Source organism: Myotis lucifugus, unplaced genomic scaffold (assembly GCF_000147115.1).
Source record: "Myotis lucifugus unplaced genomic scaffold, Myoluc2.0 scaffold_698, whole genome shotgun sequence".
NCBI classification, from domain to species: domain Eukaryota; kingdom Metazoa; phylum Chordata; class Mammalia; order Chiroptera; family Vespertilionidae; genus Myotis; species Myotis lucifugus.
The window spans coordinates 123,756-144,789 of record NW_005871746.1 but is presented as its reverse complement, the minus strand read 5'-3'; the positions used below and the strand labels follow the sequence as shown (position 1 = coordinate 144,789).

General features: G+C 44.5%; 1 protein-coding gene and 1 pseudogene across 1 annotated transcript in view; both read left to right on the top strand.

The window, feature by feature from the left end:
- The window catches only part of LOC102429066 (reticulocalbin-2), a 15,043-nt gene extending 5,333 nt beyond the window's left edge, over nucleotides 1-9,710 (top strand). Inside the window, 5 exon segments of the mRNA XM_006109838.3 lie at nucleotides 5,319-5,432; nucleotides 6,970-6,992; nucleotides 6,994-7,055; nucleotides 7,869-8,011; nucleotides 8,601-9,710. Of these exon segments, the coding sequence (XP_006109900.2) occupies nucleotides 5,319-5,432; nucleotides 6,970-6,992; nucleotides 6,994-7,055; nucleotides 7,869-8,011; nucleotides 8,601-8,753 (495 nt within the window). The 3' untranslated portion in view covers nucleotides 8,754-9,710.
- Nucleotides 9,711-18,989: 9,279 nt separating this feature from the next.
- Nucleotides 18,990-20,111, top strand: LOC102426883 (annotated as a pseudogene).
- The last annotated feature ends 923 nt before the right edge of the window (nucleotides 20,112-21,034 follow it).

Sequence of the window (21,034 nt, the reverse complement as noted above, 5' to 3'; positions counted from 1 at the left end):
GGAGGGGGAGAGAATGTGTCCCTTAAGTGTAGTTGGACTTGCTCGATCATGCGGTTCTGCTATTTGGGATTTTGTCCCCCAGCTCAGAATAACTCCCTTGGATAGTGGAACTGGGGGCTTTAAATATCCCAGGCCGGCGCTCTATCCACTGAGCCAAACCGGTTTCGGCATATAGGATCAGCTTTTAAAAATATTTGAGGCAGCCCTAACCGGTTTGGCTCAGTGGATAGAGCGTCGGCCTGTGGACTGAAGGGTCCCGGGTTCGATTCCGGTCAAGGGCATGTACCTGGGTTGCAGGCACATACCCAGTAGGGAGTGTGCAGGAGGCAGCTGATTGATGTTTCTCTCTAATCGATGTTTCTCTCTTCCTCTCCCTTCCTCTCTGTAAAAAATCAATAAAATATATTTTTAAAAAAATATTTGAGGCATTTGTTAAGTATATCAGCATTAGGTTAGTTAGGATTTACTTAATTCACAGAGGAAAAATATATCTTTTGTTTTTCTTTTTTCCTCCTTATTTGGGTGTTCGTCTTATAGCAGACTGGAGAGTATGAATCAGTCTTTTCACTTCTTAGTGCCTTAGAGCAAACAAAGGATGATAAAGTGAGGTTGGAGATTTGTCTATCTACTAGGCATCCTCTTTTACCTCCTTTATATGAACTTATCTTAAAAAGCATCATTCAATGCCCCTAGCCCCGTGGTCGGCAAACTGCGGCTCTTTGGCCCCTTGAGTGTGGCTCTTCCTAAGCCTTAGGAGTACCCTAATTAAGTTAATAACAATGTACCTACCTATATAGTTTAAGTTTAAAAAATTTGGCTCTCAAAAGAAATTTCAATTGTTGTACTGTTGATATTTGGCTCTGTTGACTAATGAGTTTGCCGACCACTCCCCTAGCCAGTTTGGCCCAGTGGATAGAGTGTCGGCCTGTGTACTAAAAGGTCCCGGGTTCTATTCTGGTCAAGGGCACATGCCCAGGTTGTGGGCTCGATCCCCAGTGCGGGGTGTGCAGGAGGCAGCCAGTCAATGATTGTCTCTCATCATTGATGTTTCTCTCTTTCCCTTTCTCTCTGAAATCAATAAAAATATATGTATTTTTAAAAAGCATCATTCAAGTTCTGACACTTTACTAAAACCAAACCATTGTGTGATATGACTTACTTGCCAGGGAACAACAGAGAAGTTAAATACAGTATTTTAAAATATTACTATAATTAGGTTCTAATTGTATTCTTTTTTTTCCTTTGACACTCAAAAGATTTAATTACTATCTAATCACAGTATAAGAGATGTGTTTATTTGTTTTTAAAAAAATTCTATATTCTTGAGAGGGGGTGATGCAATAAATGATGGTGTTGAGAAGAAAGTCTTCACCCATTAATATAAACTGCAGTGAGCAGTTTTTCATTGGAAAGATGTCTGGTTCTAATGCAGACTTCCTCACCCACGTTCTCAGTAATGTTGATTATAAGTCTCTATCTTTTAAGAATGAATTGGCCTGGCTGGTGTGGCTCAGTGTTGAGTGTCGACCCATGAACCAAGGGGTCACCCATTCAATCCCTGGTTAGGGCACCCGGCTTGTGGGCTCAGTCCCCAATATTGGGCATGCAGAGGCAGCAGATTGATGTTTCTCTCATCGATGTTCCTTTCCTACCTCTCTTTCAAAAAATCAATTACAAAGAAAACAGTTTTTTAAGGGTGAATTCAGTGGAGCATAAATGAACACTTCTCAATGGGGTCCTATTTTGTAGGTATTCTTTGATAACCCAGGAATATGTGTCTATTCTACTTTATTAGAATTTGATATAATTTCCTAAAAGTAGAATAGACCTCTAAAAGTGAATGTGGTATATAAAGATGAAAGAGTTGCATTATTTTTCAAAATTTAAAAATCAATGATGAAGAATGAGTCAGTCCTAAAGTTACAGACTAAACATACCATAAATAAATCATAAAAAGTAATGGGCTCCCAGTGATCCCACTTCTGGGAATATATCCCAAGAAACCCGAAACACCAATCAGAAAGAATGCATGCGCCCCTCTGTTCATAGCAGCACAATGTACAATAGCTAAGATCTGGAAACAGCCCAAGTGCCCATCTGCAGATGAGTGGGTGAAAAAGCTGTGGCACATTTATACCATGGAATACGATGCAGCAGTGAAAAAAGAATCTCTTACCCCTGAGAAAATGTGGAGGGACCTGGAGAGTATTATGCTAAGCGAAATAAAACAGTGATAGAAAGACAAGTATCACATGATCTCACTCATGTAGAATCTAATGCACAAAATAAACTGATGAACAAAATAGATCCAGAGACATAGAAGCATGGAACAGACTGACAAATTTCAGAGGCAAGGTGTGGGAGAGATTGACTGGGGAACTTATATGCATATGTGCGTGGCCCGTGGACACAGACAATGGTGTAGTGCAGGCCTGGGAGGGCCGCTTTGGGTGGAGGGGTTGGTTGGGGAAAAGGGGGGCATCTGGAATACTTTTCAACAGTAAAGATTTTTTTTTAAGTAATGGGCTGTCTAAAATAATGTCTTCTATACGGTAGTCTATTAAAAACAGTTGACTACCTGAAGTTATGTTATTTTTAATATGGAAAATAGAGATAACCGGGAATAATGATCCTCAGGCTGTGAAATGCCTGAAAGGGCAGTTCTGTGTGGGATGATGAACAAGTGCGATCAGCATCTTGAAGCAAGATAACTAACGTTGGGGACCTGCCTGGGAAAGTTCAGCTCTGACTTCTAAAGCCAGCTGCTGAGTGTGCGCATCAGCAGTACTTCCTTACGTTCGATACGCTCTCACACAGGGCAAATCGGAATGCTGGACCTGGGCTCTGGTATCACTAAGTATGCATGTCTTCGTGTAAAATCGTTCGCCGACCCACACATGGCAGTTCTGTTCTTCACAAGGTTCTGTTACCATAGAAATGACTATTGTTTTCACTACTGTATGTGCTGTTTTCTATCATCCATTAGAATATAAGGTTTTTGTGTTGAGTTTGGGAAACTAAGAGTCTTTTGTATCATCTTTAGAAATTGGCCACTTAGGAAAAAGTCCTTCTGTGTTTTGGCTTCTTGAATGTGAGTTGCACTTACATTGTGTTCTTCAAATGACCATGAATGACTTTTTGGTTGTTTTTTTAAGAAATCTCAGTCTGTTCAAAGAAATCCTTTCTTTATAAGCGAATTTGGCCAATTTCAGCTCCCTCTGGCGAAACGTGGACCTTTTTGTTCCAACTGGAAGGGTTCTTTCGTAAGGAAAGCTAAGCACTCAGTATTCAGAAATGTGCTTTATTCAAAAAGAACTTGATTGACTCAGCAAAGTACATCAAGTTCTTGTCTGTCTATTTTTGCCTGTTAAACCTGAATATAAAATGTAAAATACGCCAAAACCGGTTTGGCCCAGTGGATAGAGCGTCGGCCTGCGGACTGAGGGGTCCCAGGTTCGATTCTGGTCAAGGGCATGTACCTTGGTTGCGGGCACGTCCCCAGTGGGAGGTGTGCAGGAGGCAGCTGATCGATGTTTCTCTCTCATCGATGTTTCTAACTCTCTATCTCTCTCCCTTCCTCTCTGTAAAAAAATCAATAAAATATATTTTTAAAAAAATGTAAAATATTCGGTTTAGTTATTTAAAAGTATGAAAGATGCAGATAAAAGCAGCCATTTGGAAAGTCTTTTTCTTTTCTGTCAGATTTGGATGAGTGTAACCAACTGTCCAGTGGAATCTGAACGTTGAACGATGAATTCTTTGGGGGAGTAAGTGAGCTCCCCTGTGAATCAGTTATTGTAGGAGCAGCGTTGTTCCCGTGAATCAGTGCTACCTAACTTACCCGTAAAAGACATGAATGAAAAGCTTCTAAAATACTGGAAATTGTGATTTTTTTAAATGTGAAGTTTAATAATACAATCAGTTTATAAAAAGAAAAGTACTCGCCCTGGCCGGTTTGGCTCAGTGGATGGAGTGTCAGCCTGCAGACTGAAGGGTCCTGATTTCGATTCCGGTCAAGGGCACAGGCCTGGGTTGTGGACTCAGTCCCCAGTGCGGGACGTGCAGGAGGCAGCCGATAGGTGATTCTCTCTCATCATTGATGTTTCTGTCTCTCTTTCCCTCTCCTTTCCTCTCTGAAATCAAAAAATATTTTTTTCAAAAAAGGGAAAGTATTCTCATAAGAAGACTTTTTCTGAAACCTGCGAATATATTTTTGAAAAGTCATTTTGAAAACCAGAAACAGTTTTCAGTTGGCACAGTAATCCCGCTGGTGTGTCTCTGTGGCCGAGCGTAGACCCATGAGCCAGGAGGTCACGATTCAGTTCCAGGTCAGGCACATGCCCGGTTGCCAGCTAGATCCCCAGTAGGGGGCATGCAGGTGGCAGCCAATCAATAATTCTCTCTCATTATTAATATTTCTCCCCTTATCCCTTCCTCTCTCTGAAATGAATAAAGATATTTTTAAAAACAGTCTAAATTTATTGATTTTGGGGGATTCAAAAGAAATTGAGATCAATTGTTAAAGAAAAGAATGTGTACTACTGTAGAAAGACCAGAATGGATCCAAGTTCAAAATAGTTTAGCTGTATTTCTGACATCCCTTTCAGCAAATCACTTAATCTCAGGTTTTTCAGTCAATAGTACTTTGTCACATGTAGTAGATGTTCATTACTTAAGGTTTACTAATTGCTGAATGGGATTCATATTCCAGTTGCTGAATAGAACGACACCCAACCAACTGAGCCGCACTGGCCGGGCCTCTTGTCGACTTTTGCTTTTGCTGCTTTTGCTGTTGGTGTTGGATTGTCCCCGTTTATAGTTGAGGGAACCGGGGAGCGAAGTGTTTGCCGTAAGGACACGGCCAGTAAGTGGCATTGCTGGAGTTCTCCGAGTTTCTGACTCTAGAGCAGCGGTTCTCAACCTCCCTAACGCCGCGACCCTGCAATACAGTTCCTCATGCTGTGCTGACCCCCAACCATAACATTATTTTCGTTGCTACTTCATCACTGTCATGTTGCTACTGTTATGAATCGTCATGTAAATATCTGATATGCAGGATGCATTTAGGCGACCCCTGTGAAAGGGTCGTTCGATCCCCAAAGGGGTCACGACCCACAGGTTGAGAACCGCTGCTAGAGCCTGTCACTGCCTGTAATGAGTGTCATTTGCCCTAGCAACCTTCAGAGGGATGATGTGAAGATAAAATAACGTATGACAATGTGCTTTAGATTTCACATGGTTTGTACTTTTGGAAGTCTTGTTCATGATTATATATTATGATGAGACCTTTAAACATGTTCAATATCTACTTTTCCAAGCTTCATCTAAAGGACAAGAAGCGATTTGAAAAAGCTAACCAGGACTCAGATCCCGGTTTGAATCTTGAAGAATTCATTGCTTTTGAGCATCCTGAAGAAGTGGATTATATGACGGTAAGGAAGAAAGGTTTTAATCGAGTTACTGAGTGACCAGAACTTTAAGGCCTGTTCTAACTAAGTGATCACGATGAACTGTGCACACCCGAGTTTTCAGAGACAGGAAGAGCCAGGTTCTCCCGGTTCAGGTTTGGGCTGGGGAGGAGGTTGCTTATTGGGAGGGAGAAGGTAAAGGACTGAGTTTTTAAAAAATCTCTGTAATGTATGTGAGCAGCACTCTTTCCTGGCTTTCAGACTTTTCCCTGGTTTTTCTATATTAAAAACCAGAGTTAAAACTTGTGAAAAGCTTCAGTCTTGGGAGACGTACGGCGCTAGGATCTGTTTTCGTGGGGTGGGCACCAGCACAACTGCTAAGGACCAGCGATGTGTTTGCAACTTGAGGCATAAAGAGTCCTGTCACCCCTGAGGTGCTGGAAAGAAACACCAACTCTTCAAACATTATTGCGCTCTGGGTGTAACCAGCAAACGTTGATTGGGTCCTATGACGTGGCGAGCTTCTTGAGAGCAAAAGCCACCATGTGGGAGAGCAGAGATGAGCATAAAATCACTTTAAAGCAGACTCACATTTACATGGAGGCCTGTTGCCTGGCCTCCGTCTCCAGCTGTGTGGTCTGTGCTCGAGAGGTCAGGGAGGGAGCTGTGGCTTTTGTTTAGGTCACGGTCAGAGGCGGCTGCCGTGGTCACAAGCTGCAGACCGCTTTCTCCACAGCCCAGCGGCAGGACACACCGTTAGCACCACTTCTCTTGCCACTGGGAGGCTTTTGACTTCTCACTTGGCTCAAAATACATGACCTGGTTGAAGAACAGTGCTGGGCACAATTCGATTGAGGCCAAAATTCAGTGAGACAAGCTCCCTCGCCCTGTCAGGGCAGACAGTGCTGGCTCTTGTTTCTCTGGGAAGGAAGGGACATTTGAGGATTGAGAAGGGGGTGACCAGATAACAATGAAACAATTTAGGCATTGGGTGTTTTGGTCTGGAATTCAAGGTGGCAGTGAAATGAAAGAGACATGATCAAAGTTTGAAGCAGGTATAAACAGAATATTGTGATTAAATAAGTGTGGGGAGAGAAGAGTCAGAGATGACTCGGCTCTGAGCTTGTACACCAGTCAGAGATGGACGTGCCAGGGACAGGTGGGTGGGGATGGACTGAGCTGGACAGAAGGCAGCACGTGGGCCTCACTCAGAGCAGCAGTGATGTAGGAGAGAGACGGGTTCTAACGGGTTGGATGGAAAGGAGTTAAAGGAGACGAAAGGAGTTAAAGGAGACGGGCACTCAGAGACGACGATCTTGAGAAGCAGGAGAATGTGAGGTCAGTGCTGAGGTGGTTTCAGAGGGCGAGGGGAGTCTAACGACAGAGCTTAAGGATGCTGGACTTGCTGTGTGGTGATATATTCCTGCTTCTGATTCCAGTGTTTGCAAGCTTAGGCCATCCTAGTGATCGTTCCTAAAGCAGTTCTGTAGTAGGAGTGACCCGGAGTGACCCGGATGGTGGTAGGATTAGAAACGTCGTTACTAATTTATTTCTACGATAGGAATTTGTCATTGAAGAGGCGTTAGAAGAATGGTGATGGATTTGTTAGTTTGGAAGAATTTCTTGGTGACTACAGGCGGGACCCAGGTAAGGAGCTGAGGTCTGTGGAAGGAGGGGACAAATGCAACTAAAAGGAAAGAAAATGGAACAGGAAGCACTTGCCTGATTTATACTCGTTCTGCCCAGTGAGACAAGCAAAACTAAGGGGCTGGGAGCTCATCTCCAAATGCTGTCTGGCTCACTGAGTAAACGTCTAGATTCTACATGTCTTCCTTTCGCGACAAATGTAATGTGATGATCAAATCGAATGAGGGAGGAAGTAAAGGTGGATATTTGTAAACAAAATCCTGTATCTTTTAGATGTAGATCTTAAAAGAGAAATAAATATAAATACTGTGAATACTGGTGTAGACTGTGGAAGGTGACTTACGATTGTTTGAAATTTGAGGAGTTTGTATGTCTTTTTTCTGAATTTTTTCCAGAATTGTTGCTTAAAAACATCCCTTACTGTGAATGTCACTTTGAAATTACACATAGCATTATTCTGTAAGAACACGTAAGAAGCTTTATATAGCCACATGACGTACCAAAAATTTTACCCAGATCAAATTTGGGAAAACTAGTTATAACAAATAGCAGTTAATAAAATTACTAGTTTGTGAGAATATGCAACAATTTAAAAACTCGTAGTTGTTTAGACCTGTGTGTCACTGTTGAAAATTATTATATCGTTTATATTTATTTTAGCACTTTTTAGTTAAGTATTTTTGTGTCTTTGGGCATTTTTTATGTAGTAGGCTTTAAATTCATTCCCTTTATTCTAGGATATATCAAACTTCTCATTATATACATGTGATATTCTTATGTGTGTGTTTGTTGTTGATTTCTTGTAATATAAAGCAGCAAATGAAGACCCAGAGTGGATACTTGTTGAGAAAGATCGATTCCTAAATGATTATGACAAAGATGCGGACGGCAGGCTTGATCCTCAGGAGCTGTTATCCTGGGTGGTACCCAACAACCAGGGCATTGCCCAGGAGGAGGTGAGCGTTCCAGTGCCATATCTCCCTGCAGATTTCTTACTGTTGGTAGGAAAGGAAGTTCAAATTTTTAAGCCTAAGAAAGAAGCAATTAAATTATTTAGGATCCATGCATTGCTGTTTCTTAATTTAAATCTTTGACCTGTTTTAGATCATCAAGGGGACATGGAAGTTAAAATTGCATCATGTAGTAATTTGATAGGACAGTTAGAATAATAAATTTTGTATTTGCCTGTAGGGGCTCAAAATGGGTTATGTTCATTTTGCTTAACTTTGAGATATCCTGAATCAGATTTGAGTTGAAAGGAGGCAGAACCCAGCGGAAATTAACAAAGGAGATAATGAGAAGCTGGAGACAGATCCAGTTACATGTGTAATGTTTTCATTTACTTAGACAATGAGCACTTGAACAGAGCAATAATCATTTGATCAGTGATTCTGTTATTGCTCACAGGCCACTTTAAAAATATGGTGCAAACAATGAATGAATAAACGTATGAATGGTTCTGGAAAATCAAATCCCCATTGAAATGTGAACATCTTGCTGAAAATATGTATTACACCTGACACATTGAATTATCTTGTGTTAAAGGCTCTTCATCTCATCGACGAAATGGATTTGAATAACGACAGGAAGCTCTCGGAGGCAGAGATTCTGGAGAACCAGGACTTGTTTCTGACCAGCGAAGCCACAGATTATGGCCGACAGCTCCACGACGAATATTTCTATCATGACGAGCTGTAATCATGAGTCCTGGCTCCTTTTATAATCTGTTACCAGTGTTACTTTTGTGATAAAATATTGAAGAGGTTATTTTCCACTCTGAAGTCTTACCACAATCAGATGTATGTTGATGTAGATGATAATTCTGGTCTTTTAGGAGAAAAACAAAACCCCGACGTTTATTTCAGAAATGTTTTGGAGAAAACAATATTGTGCCGTCTGACAACAAAGTCTTTCCTATATGCTCCTCCTCTTCAGAACTGTGTTGTGGAATATGTTGAGTTCTAGTTCCATACTTGAAAAAATGGAACATTTCAGGATGCCTGGACAATACTAAAGGAGTATGTGGCCGAGCTATACATTTTTCTTTCTTTAATAAGTAGCATTAATTTGAGAACTGACGGGAGTACGTTGTTTTTAGATTTAGCATTTTGTTTAAAAACCTTTAAAGGAACCTGTAGAAGAATTTTTACCTCACACATAAGTTGAGGAGTTCTGCTTAATTTTAAAATGGTTCCTATCAAGGGTTTTATTGTATGAAATAGAACTTTATATTTTTGCATACTTATAGATAGTAATTATATTTAATGTGTAACGATAGCTCTATGGTGTGTGGAACTTGAGATTGTCTTGAACTCTTTTCTCTTTTGACTGATTAAAAATGAAGTGTCCTATCTTTTTCAATGTTTGTTAGTTTTCTTTAATCTTCCTGGTAATTCTTGAATTTCACGTAGATTTTGTTCTATTATACACTATCCCACCTTATCCATTCCTGTATTTTGATAGTGAGTGTTCCAGAACTCTGTTAAATTATTCTTGTTCCATACTTGTATCTTTTTTTTTAATAAAAGAATACCATAATTAAATGTATACTGGGTACATTTCAGTTGCTATTGTAGCAAATATGGCTGTGCTGTTTGGGGCTAGAAATAATGGTAAGAATTACACAGGTTGAAATAAATCACCAGTAGAGCTCAATTTCAGTTATACTAAGTTGAAATCATATTTGATAAACATTTCTCTATTCCAAAATGGTCACTTTTGTGTGTGTGTGTTAATCCTCACCCGAGGATATTTTTCCATTATTTTTTACGGAGAGTGGAAGAGAGAAGGAAAGACAGAGTGAAACATTGATGTGAGAGAGACACATCGATGAGTTGCCTCCTGCACGTGCCCCAACCAGGGCCGGCCAGGGAGAAGCCTGCAACTGAGGTACCTGCCCTTGACTGGAATCAAACCTGGGACCCTTCAGTCCGCAGTCCGACACTCTGCTGACCCAAACCGGCTAGAGCAGGGGTGGGCAAACTTTTTGACTCGAGGGCCACAATGGGTTCTTAAACTGGACCGGAGGGCCGGAACAAAAGCATGGAGTGTTTGTGTGAACTAATATAAATTCAAAGTAAACATCATTACCTAAAAGGGTACGGTCTTTTTTTTTTTAGTTTTATTCATTTCAAACGGGCCGGATCCGGCCCGCGGGTCGTAGTTTGCCCACGGCTGGGCTAGGGCCAAAACGGTCAGTTCTGACCTTATTTAGCAATTCAACTTACTACGTTTGGGGGGAGTAAGAAAAGTGAGAAGGCGAGGAATTCATGTTTCCATAGCTCTGACCCACAAATAGTTTTCTCTCAAAATTTTTTTATTTGTGGGTGAGCATTCTGTTAATATTTCTCCTTCAATTTATGAAAAGGTGTCACAAGTAATTTGCATCATTTCAACATTGAGTTTTTGCTGAGTGTTTACATTTCCTGTCTGCTATAAAATTTTTTGTAACGGATTCAGGGTTTAACTTAGAGTGAGCCTGGTATCGGGTCTGGATCCTCATTTCACTGCCAAGTGAGCAGGAGCCTGGGAAAAGGTAATGCTCTCCTGCAGCCTCTAGTGTGCATCTTGGGTTAACACCTGAGTGACGTCGCAAGGAAAGCTATTCTCTGCTGCCATCTCGTGTGCATCTTGGGAATTGCATCTGAGGGAGATCGGCAAAAAAAGCTCATTTCTGCTGCCATCTAGTGTGCTGCTTTGGAATAACAGCTGAGTGGAGGTTACCCATTCAGAAATGACCATCCTATCTAATAAAGAGGGAATATGCTAATTGACTGTTACACTCTCAAAGATGGCTGTGCCCACAGCCACAAGATGGCGGTGCCCAGTCCCCTCAGCCCCTCCAGGGTGGCAGGCATGTGGCACGGCTGCTCCACGCACCTGTCTCCGGAGTCCCCCAGTCCCCTCAGCCCCCCAGCCTCCCAAGGCCACCTGAGGCACAGGTAACCAGGGCCGGCCGAGGCTTGTGCTGTTGGCAGTGGCAGCAGCAGAGGTGTGATGGGGGCATCGCTTTCCCCTGATCACCAGGTCGCCTCCTGCCCCTGAGGGCTCCCCGACTGTAAGAGGGGGCAGGCCGGGCTGAGGGACCCCCCTCCAGTGCATGAATTTCCATGCACCAGGCCTCTAGTCATTTGAATAATTTACTCTCAATCTTTCCCCTGCAAAAATGTACTTCTATACATCATGCCTTCTATTATTAAATTTATACAATTTATTTCCAGCTTGATTTGAGTTTTTAATTCTTAGAAACCTTAATTTTCCAATGCTGACCAAAAAGCATTTCTTAGATTGATGTTTATGAACACACTTTAAACATACTTTTTATTTTCAAGAAACACACCTTCAACAAAGCACATGACATAATAGTAACAGTTGCAAATCCACTTTATAGACTTTCTGCAATAAAAGCTAAAAGCAGGTGAACTTCGCCGAAACCGGTTTGGCTCAGTGGATAGAGCGTCGGCCTGCGGACTGAAAGGTCCCGGGTTCGATTCCGGTCAAGGGCATGTACCTGGGTTGTGGGCACATCCCCGGTGGGAGATGTGCAGGAGGCAGCTAATCGATGTTTCTCTCTCATCGGTGTTTCTGACTCTCTATCTCTCTCCCTTCCTCTCTGTAAAAAATCAATAAAATATATTAAAAAAAAAAAAAAAAGCAGGTGAACTTAAAACTTGTGTAGCCCTAGCCAGTTAGGCTCAGTGGATAGAGTGTCAGCCTGTGGACTGAAGGGTCCCAGTTTGTAGGCTCCATCCCCAGGAGGGGGCGTGCAGGAGGTAGCCAATCAGTGATTCTCATCATTGATGTTTCTATCTCTCCCTCTCCCTTCCTCTCAGAAAGCAATAAAAAAAAAATTTCAAAAAAGTGTAGAAATCAATGTTTCAGTATTTCATGCTATCTTAAAGTATTAGATGTTTAATAACTTTTATTATTTAATCCAGCAATGCTTTTAACATTTTAAGTTATTACAGACTTTGGAAAATTATGGATAGGCATATATACTTACTGCTGAAAAGCTTTATCAAAAACCCTTCAGTTATATTTATTTATGGTCTTACCAGCTCTATGAGATTTTAAAGCCACTTACTATCCAAGGCATTTTTCTGATAAATGTTGTAAAAGGTAACCTGACCTTGACAATCTTTAGGAGGTTGGAGAAAAGCGGGGGGAGGCGGGGGGGGGAGCTATCAGGCCCCCACAGCCGTTCCCAGGTACCTCCAGCTGCTTGGATTTGAAGCTGCCACCCTCTTACCTTTACAAGGGCCAGTGGTCCCTCTCCTCGCAGCTTCTGCAGCTTGACCGAGGACATTGCCACAGCTTCCGCCTTCTCGGAGAATCTGGAGTCTTTAAAATGTTTACTTCCATGTACTTTTCTTTACATCTCACCCGGAGGCTCAGAAAGGCATGAGTTAGAGTGAGATTCCTGAGGCTCCAGTTGGGTTGAATGAAATAGTTGAGGATGTCCATTTACCGCAGGGATCAGACAGGTTTTGGAAGAAAGAGATCCTGGTGAGAGAGAGCAGAGCAAGCATCCCACCCGCACCCCCCCCCCACCACCCCCACCACCCATGTCTAATAAAAAATGGCTCCCCGGCCAGGTCAAGGAATGGCTCCCCGGCCAGGTCAAGGGTCACTTGTGGCTCCTTCCACTTATAGGTGATGTTCTTAGTGGAGGCCAGCTGGAGCGTGGGCAGTTAGGTTCTTGTCCCTGATGCAGTTAGGTTCTTGTCCCTGAGACAGCCAGAGGGGCACAGCCCTTGGAGCGATAGAGGACTCTAAGCTGAGCTGTGTGTTGGTATGGGGTGGCTTTCTTGCTCTTTCTCTGCCCCATCTCAGTTGTTAAAAACCATGAAAGTTATTCCTGCCAGTTGCTCAGTGGTGGTCTGGGGTCCCAAGCCTAGTTTTTATCGTTTTCATTTGATGTTTGGGGCTAGCTGTTGGGTAAAACGCATCCCCGAAGTGCTCGGTCCTTAACAGACCGGAACAACTCATTTAACAGGCTCCCTATTTATCACTTTCCTTACAGGTAACATGAAGCTTTGGGGGACAATGAGCTCCACTCCTGATGGTGGCAGGACTCATAGTGTTTGCACTTCTGCCAACAGGGACCTGCTTTAATTGTGTTCAATTTGTAACAATGAAATTGGGGATCACCACAACATGAGGGACTGTATTAAAGGGTCGCAGCATTAGGAAGGTTGAGAACCACTGGTCTAAGGTTTATTTCTACCTCCATTGCTGGCCCCTACCCAGCCTGGCCCTGTTCCGGGCTTGGGCAGGAGGCAAACAACTGATGTGTTTCTCTCACATCGATTCTTTCTGTCTTTCCCTCTCTCCCCCACTCTCTCTAAACATCAAATATCCTCTCGGGTGGTAAACGTGGTGGGGGGTGAATGTTCTGGAGCATCTCCAGGAAGGCCTGCGGGGATGGTGCCTGCACATTCTGGAAGGTGTTCTGGACTCTGCCGAACAGGAGGAAGGATTTATCCTCTAGATCGATGAACCCCAAGTGGTTCTCATCGAACAGGATGACGACTCCAGGGTAGCGCCAGAGTGAAACAGTGTCCACGCCATAGAAACACATCCTGCAGGTTCGGGGGTAGTCATGGTCCCTTGAGCGGACGTCCACAGGCAGGACAAACGGGACACGCTGCTCCTCTGCAGCTGCGGCCCCGGACTCCCCGACGCTGGGCTGGGCAGGGCCCTGCCAGCCATGGCCCTCGCTTTCCTCAGTCCCGTCTTCTTGCTGCTGCTGCTGCTCCCGGAGCACCTGCTCCTCCATCTCCTGGACCACGCGGGAGAGCTCGTTGAAGTCGCGGAAGATCTCACCATCTCGCAGCTGGATGCGGCGCATGAGGTGGATCTCTAATATGTCGTCATGGTATCCCGAGATCTTGGTGACCCTGGCATATTTCCCATGGAAGCTGAGCATGACAATCGATAGGCCGAAGCGATCGTATTTGCCTTGGAAGAGGCCTGGCCTGATGAGGTCGTCCGGGTGGCTGGGCGGGAGGTAGAGGCGGCGGTAGGTCAGGCAGTCATACCGCAGTGCGTCATTCCACATCAGCACCGGCCCGAATTCCTCCCAAAGCTGTATTGGTGAATCCCTTCGGTGGTCTGTCTTCTTGCACTGGCTGGTGAGCCTGTCCTTCTGAATCTGCAGGTGGCGGCTGTGGGGCCTGCGGTGGCGGCCTTCCACGCACTCCACCGCGGCTGATTTCCTCTCCGTCAGGCGAATTCTGAACGCGGGCTTGAATTGCATTGGGCCGTCCACATGGGTGTTAAGACAAGGCACATACATCCAACCAGTAATGCCTAAGCCGTCCACCGCTACATAGAGCAGTGTCTTATAGCCCTCAGTATCTCGCTGCCACAATCCCAAAATGTGTCTGCATGGGTGGAGCAGCTTCGCATAGACTTCTCGGTAAGACACACCTACCGTCTCCAGATTCTGCAAGTTTTCACAAACGCCAAACTCCTTCCGGCAGCGCCGTCTCCAGATGCTGTCGATGTGCAGGATGTGGTGGAATTTGGTGCAGACCTGGGCCAGGCTGGCCAGGTCGGTGCCGGGGAGCGAGGCGCAGATCTCCACCAGCATCTCCACCGGCAGGTCCTGCAGCGAGCAGTGCGGGGGCGGCCTGGGGCTCTCGATTCCTCCACCCCGCTGCGGCGTCCGCCTCGAGGTGCTTTTCTGCCGGGGCCGGCTTGCCCTCGGCTGCTGCCGTCTCAGCTGGGCGCTGGCGCTTCTGAGGACACCGCTTGCCCTTGGCCGCTGCTGTCTCAGGTGGGCCCTGGGGCTTCTGACGACACTGACATCCCCGCGAAGAGCCCACGCCGCAGAGGGAAGCGCACGCCTCCATGCCTCCATGCTGAACAGCCACCACAGAGTGGGCTGCTGCCCCTCCCCAGGCTTTTAAGCTGGCTGGGTCCGCTCTAGAGTCCAGCCACGCCCTCCAGGGCCTAGCCACGCCCCCTCAGAGAGGAGGCAATTGTTGGACTTTAAACCCATACCCATTAACACTCACCTCCCTTTCCCAGTGCCCCCTCCCTGTCCTCCCGCCCTAACTCCAGGCAGTCACTAATCTGCTTTCTGTAGGGATATGCCTCCAGGGATATGCCTATGGGTGGGGTGGGGGAGGGACATTTCACAGAAATGCAGTAAAAAAAACCCACAAAACTCTGATACATCTACAAAGTGGAATACTGTACTACACTGTGGTAAAAAAGAAGGAGCTCTTGCCATTTGCAACAGCATGGATGGAACTGGAGAGCATTATTCTAAGTGAAATTAGCCAGTCAGAGAAAGATAAATACCACATGATCTCACTCATTTGTGGAATATAGAGAACAACATAGATCATAGACTGATGAATGTTATGCCCAGATTTCAAGATTCCCAAGAAACCACATCAGGGAGCCAGCCAGTCTGATGCAAAAGCATAAGAGTCTGTATTTCAAGCTAGCTTGAGCTCCCCGTCCACCACACTCACCGACACAATGGCAAGCCAAGTGGCCAAGAGGGAAAACTCTGTGTGGAGACGGGTTTTATGGGGGGGGAGGGGGGGTTGGCCTATTGGCCAGGAGCAAGTCGGTGTCTTGTTCCTGGGTGTGGCTAGCAGAGGCTTAGACTTCCGGGAAGAAGCTCCTTGCCAAGCACATGGCTAAGGTAAGATGGAGGGCGTAGCACGTGGCTAAGGTAAGATGGAGGGCGTAGCCTTACCCTGGGGCAAGATGGAGGGCCTAGCCCTCGCCCTTTCAATGAACAGGGACAGATCCAAAGACAGAGAAACAGTGATCAGACTATCAATCCCCAGAGGGAATGTAGGGGAGAGTTGGGGTAAGGGGAAGAGATCAATCAAAGGACTTGTATTGTGGACGAAAGGGGCCACAAGCTGACCTGACAAGCTCAGGAGAGGCCTGCATGGCAGTTTTGCAGACTCTGAGACCTAAAATAACCACAAAGGATGGTCTGAAATTAAACTTTAACTAAAAGCAGTTATGGTGGGCAGTTATGTCCTAGGCCAGTATCTTCACTGACAAGATCAACTTTGATCCTTACTGAGCCCATTTGCCTTTTTGCCTCTAAGATAACATACCCTTGAAATGTCTGGGTAACTTGTAACTTCCCTTTTTCTGGAGCCCCTGGGGCACAACCAAATGTTCTGGGCGCCAGGAAAGATACTACAAATTCCTTCATTATCATGTTAATTGATCCTGCACCCAACTAAGTATGTGTGTCCATCATTTTACTTTTTATCCTATCACAGAGGTTCCCCCCCCTTCGCTTAATCCCACCTCCTTAAATCTGTCACCAATGAATTTCATGTATAAATACGGATGTAACCCCGCCATTCTCCGGAGCACTATCTCAATTCATTGAGGTTCTGCTTCCCGGCATATGTCGACAGTTTGGCTCAAATAAACTCACAAAAATTCTTTACAGGTTTCAGTGGTTTTTTATGTTAACAGTATGCACGCATATGAGCCAAACCAATGGACATGGACAACAGGGGGATGAGAACATGAGTGGGGGGAGGGGGAGGTTGGGAGTTACTGGGGGGATGAAGACACATTTTTAATACCTTAACCAATAAAGAAATTAAAGATTAAAAAAATAAAACATTCATGAGAATGCTTAAAAATTGGACCCCTGGGTACATTGCTGGGCGAAATGTAAAATAGCGGGGCCACGTTGGAAAACCAGAGTCACCCGATGGCCCAGAAGTTCCACTTCTAGGTACGTACCAAAAAGAAATGGAAACATGTTCACACAAAATCCTGTACACAATGTTCACAGCACCGTTATTCATAAGAGCCTCAAACTGGAGACAACCGTAATACTCATCAACTGATGAACGGGTAAACAAAATGTGGTATACCCGTACACTAGAATATAGCATACATAAAACTTTAAAATGTCATGCTAAGTGAAAAAAGCCAGTCACAACTAAGATGTCTTTAAATAGAAACACACATAAACAAGATGATGTACTAACTGATGGATGAGCAAGCTATGACCAGAGGCTGGAAGGAGACTAGCTCTGCCTTTTGGCCAACAATAATGTTTTAGTACTTGCTAGTAGATAGAGTGTTTCTGCTGTATTATAGAACATGAAGGGAATTTACTGTAAGCATGTAATATCTGTCATTTTAGTCAGAAAGTAATTTGTTTTTAGAATGCAATGAAAAATCTATACTTGCAGATAATAAAATGAATGGATCATGCAATAGAAATATGAACAATTTTATGAAGAGCCTATTTATGGAAGGCAGCTATGCTCACCACTATACCACCAACACAACTTTGAAGAGCCTATTTATGGCAAAGAAAATTAAAGAGCAAAGAAACAGGAAAAGATGCTACTCTAATTACCAATGGGAAGAAAACAATTGTGTTCACAAGAATCATTTTTTTACACATGAAATTGACAACATTTTTGTAAATTTGATAAAAGTACCCAAGTATTGGATAATTTGTGATTTCTTTTCAGTGGTGGAAAGGGAAAGTAATTGGATTTTTAGGGAGTGTTCCCTGTGGGTCTACTCCAGGGACTATATTGAAGTGTAAATACATCAGATTGCAGGGGCGAGGAACCATTTTTCTGCCAAGGGCCATTTGGATATTTATTACATCATTTGAGGGCCATACAAAATGAAATGCAATTATTGACAATTAGGCTGCTGCAATTTGGTCAAGCCTTTAAATGACCCCTATGCCTTGGGAGGGCCAGACCACATGATTTTGGGGGCCTTAGATGGACCTCAGGCAGGACGTTCCCCACCTGTGGATCAGAGGGTCACTTTAAGCAATGGCTGGCACTCACCAAAAACTCAATAAATATTATTAAATGAACCTTAGATATTGTTGAGCATCTGTCTACTGTGATAGCATTTGTATTTTATTTCTTTTTTTTATTTTAGAGAGAAAGGGAGAGGATGAGAGACATAGAAACATCAATGAAGAAAGAGAATCACTGAATTGCTGCCTCCTGCAAGCCCCACACTGGGGATTGAGCCTGCAAGGTGGCCCTATACCCTGACCTGGATGCTCAAGCACTGAGCCACGCCAGCAAAATAACATTTACGTTTTAGATGCATCTTTCAGACAGTTGTTTTCAGAAGCAAAGCCTGGATGTTGTAGAGAGCATGAAGCCAATGCAGAAGGATAAGCACCAGCAGCTGTAGGCCCTACTCTGAGAGATTTCCTGTTCGACAAGACAACTTCATTGGTCAGAAGCCGGTCCATTCTTGCTGCTTGACACAGCCGCTGCACGGAGGAAACATCTGCACAGCATATGTTTCAAGGGACCTGGAGTATATGGCATAGTGTTCTTCATATGTTTGCTCCCCTGCTTAGTGCTATGTGTTTTAACCAGGGTCACCTCTTGGAAAAAGGTTGTTTCCCCAGGTGGGAATTTTTCCCTGGAGTTAGGGAAAAATTAACAGGAGTCAGGAAGGGAATACATCAGTAAAACCCCTTAACTAAGTGCCAGGCGGGTAGTTAATCACCTCAACTAGGAACAATCACGGTTAAGCTACATAATCTTTACTTAGGATAATCTCCTTCAGTTACTTCCTTGTAGCTGAGCAGAACAGTAGAGTAGTGACCTTGGAATGGAGATAACAAATGCCCTAACCATTGGAATAGAATGGATAGGATTAAAATCAAGTGGTATCAACACAGATGTAGCAGGAGAATAAAGAGAGAACCTAGCTAGAGAACCTGGCTAGAGAAGCTGGCTCTACTGATCATCTGAAAGCTGTCTCCATGTCATTCCTTTTTCGCCGACGCCATCCAACACACCATTGGGAACCCCTGGACCTGCTGGGGCTCAACCCCAACATTCATCTTCCCACTACTGACTTAACGTGGGTGAAAAGAGAACAGAAGTCTTTGTCCTCTGCCTTTGGAAATCTTGTTGAGCCTTCAAACTTGCAATGTCAAGTCTCCCAAGTCCGCCACCTCCAGCAGAAATGTCCAGTGGCCCTGTCGCTGAGAGCTGGTGCCACACTGAGATCAAGGTAGTGAAATTCTCCCACATGTGGACCATCGGTAACTTTAGCTTTTGCTGGCAGGAAGTGGGTGAAGTCATTCAAAGTTCCGTCTTTTCTTCAAAAGCCATTGATCAACTGACATGGCGTTTGAGGGTATTCCCAAAAAGGCTAGATGAAGTAAGCAAAGATTACCTGTCATTTTCCCGTTTCTGGTCAGTTCTCCACAAAGTGTATATTTTTGTCAAAATTCAAACTCTCCATCCTGAATGTAAGGGAGAAGAAATCAAATCTTGGGAGAGTCACCGGGCATATAGCTTTGTACAAGGCAAAGCCTGGGGATTCAAGAAATTCATCCGTAGAGATGTTCTTTTGGATGAAGACAATAGTCTTCTCCCTGATGACAAGCTGACCCTCTTCTGTGAGGTGAGTGTGGCGCAAGATTCCTTCACCATTTCTGGCAGAGTACCATGAAGATGGTGACGGTTCCTGAGTGCCAGGTGGCCCATGCGCCAGGAGGACTTTGGGAAAATTCCTGGTTCACAGACTGTTGTTTCTGTGTTGCTGGCCAGGAATTCCAGGCTCACAAAGCTATCTTAGCAGCTCGTCCCCCAGTGTTTAGGGCCATGTTTGCACATGCAATGGAGGAGAGCAAAAAGAATCGGGTTGAAACCATTGACATGAGCCTGGAGTTCTTAAGGAAATGATGTGCTTCATTTACACGGGGAAGGCTCTGTACCCGGACAAAGTGGCTGATGGTTTGCTGGCAGCTGCTGACAAGTATGCCCTGGAGCGTTTGAAGGTCATGTGCGAGGAAGCCCTCAGCAGACACCTCTCTGAGGAGGATGCTGCGGAAATGCTCACCTTGGCTGACCTCCATGGTGCAGATCAACTGAAACCTCAGGCAGTGGACTTCATCAACTCTCACGCTGAGGATGTCTTGGAGACTGAGGGGTGGCAGGCAATGGTGGGGCCCCATCCCCACTTGGTGGCTGAATGTGCCGCTCTCTGGCTTCAGCACAGGGCGCCGGTCTGGGACCCCCACGCAGACGCCTGAAGCAGTCCTGAGATCCTGCCTGTTGTAAGACTCCTGTGATTTTCCAGAAGCGGAAGTCACTGTTGCTGCCAATGAGCATCTGGTAGACAGCACAATCTGTGGAGTTTTCATCTGCTGTCAGGGGAAGTCTGCATCTCGGCCCAAGATTTTAGGTTCATTATTTTCCTTAAAGAAATCACATTTTCAAATGCATCTTTATTGATTTCAGAGAGGAAGGGGTTGGGAGAGAGGGAGAAACATCAGCGATGAGAGTGAATCCTCCGTAAACTGACTCCCGCATGCACCCTACTGGCGAACAAACCCACCACCAAGGCATCTGCTCTGACCGCCAATGGATCCTAGATTGACACACAACGACCGAGCTACACTGGCCAGGCTAAGGATATGTTCTTCCATAGATTTTTAGAGGGAGTGCCAAGGAGGGAAGGAAAGACAGAGACTGAGACTCTGAGAAAGAGAAAGAGATGCAATGCCCAGACAGATGCATTGCGAGGGATGGAAACTGCAACCCAGTTATGCACCCTTGAGTGGAATCAAACCCCTGACCCTTCAGGTCTGAGCCAAAGCTCTAAACACTGAGACACCGACCAGGGTAAGATGAGTCTTCCATTGGGCCATAAACATTTACATTTAGAAAAATGTTCCAAAGTCTGTCTTTAGGGATTTGCTTGTTCTGCAGATGTTGCGGTCATCTCTGCACTTTGTTAGCTATAAAAACCAAAACCGCTCTTGCTGTCATGACCTCATAATAAACTAACATCTTGAAAGACCAATTTTTGCCTCAGGACTCTATTTGCAATGTGTCCACCTGATTTCTTTTTCTTTTTGCAGTGACTATCACTTTTCAGCCAGGAAGGACTCATAGTCTTGTCCTCCTACCTGCAGGTTTGATAAACCTTTGTGTGGGATGTGGTCCTCAGGTGCACATGTTGTC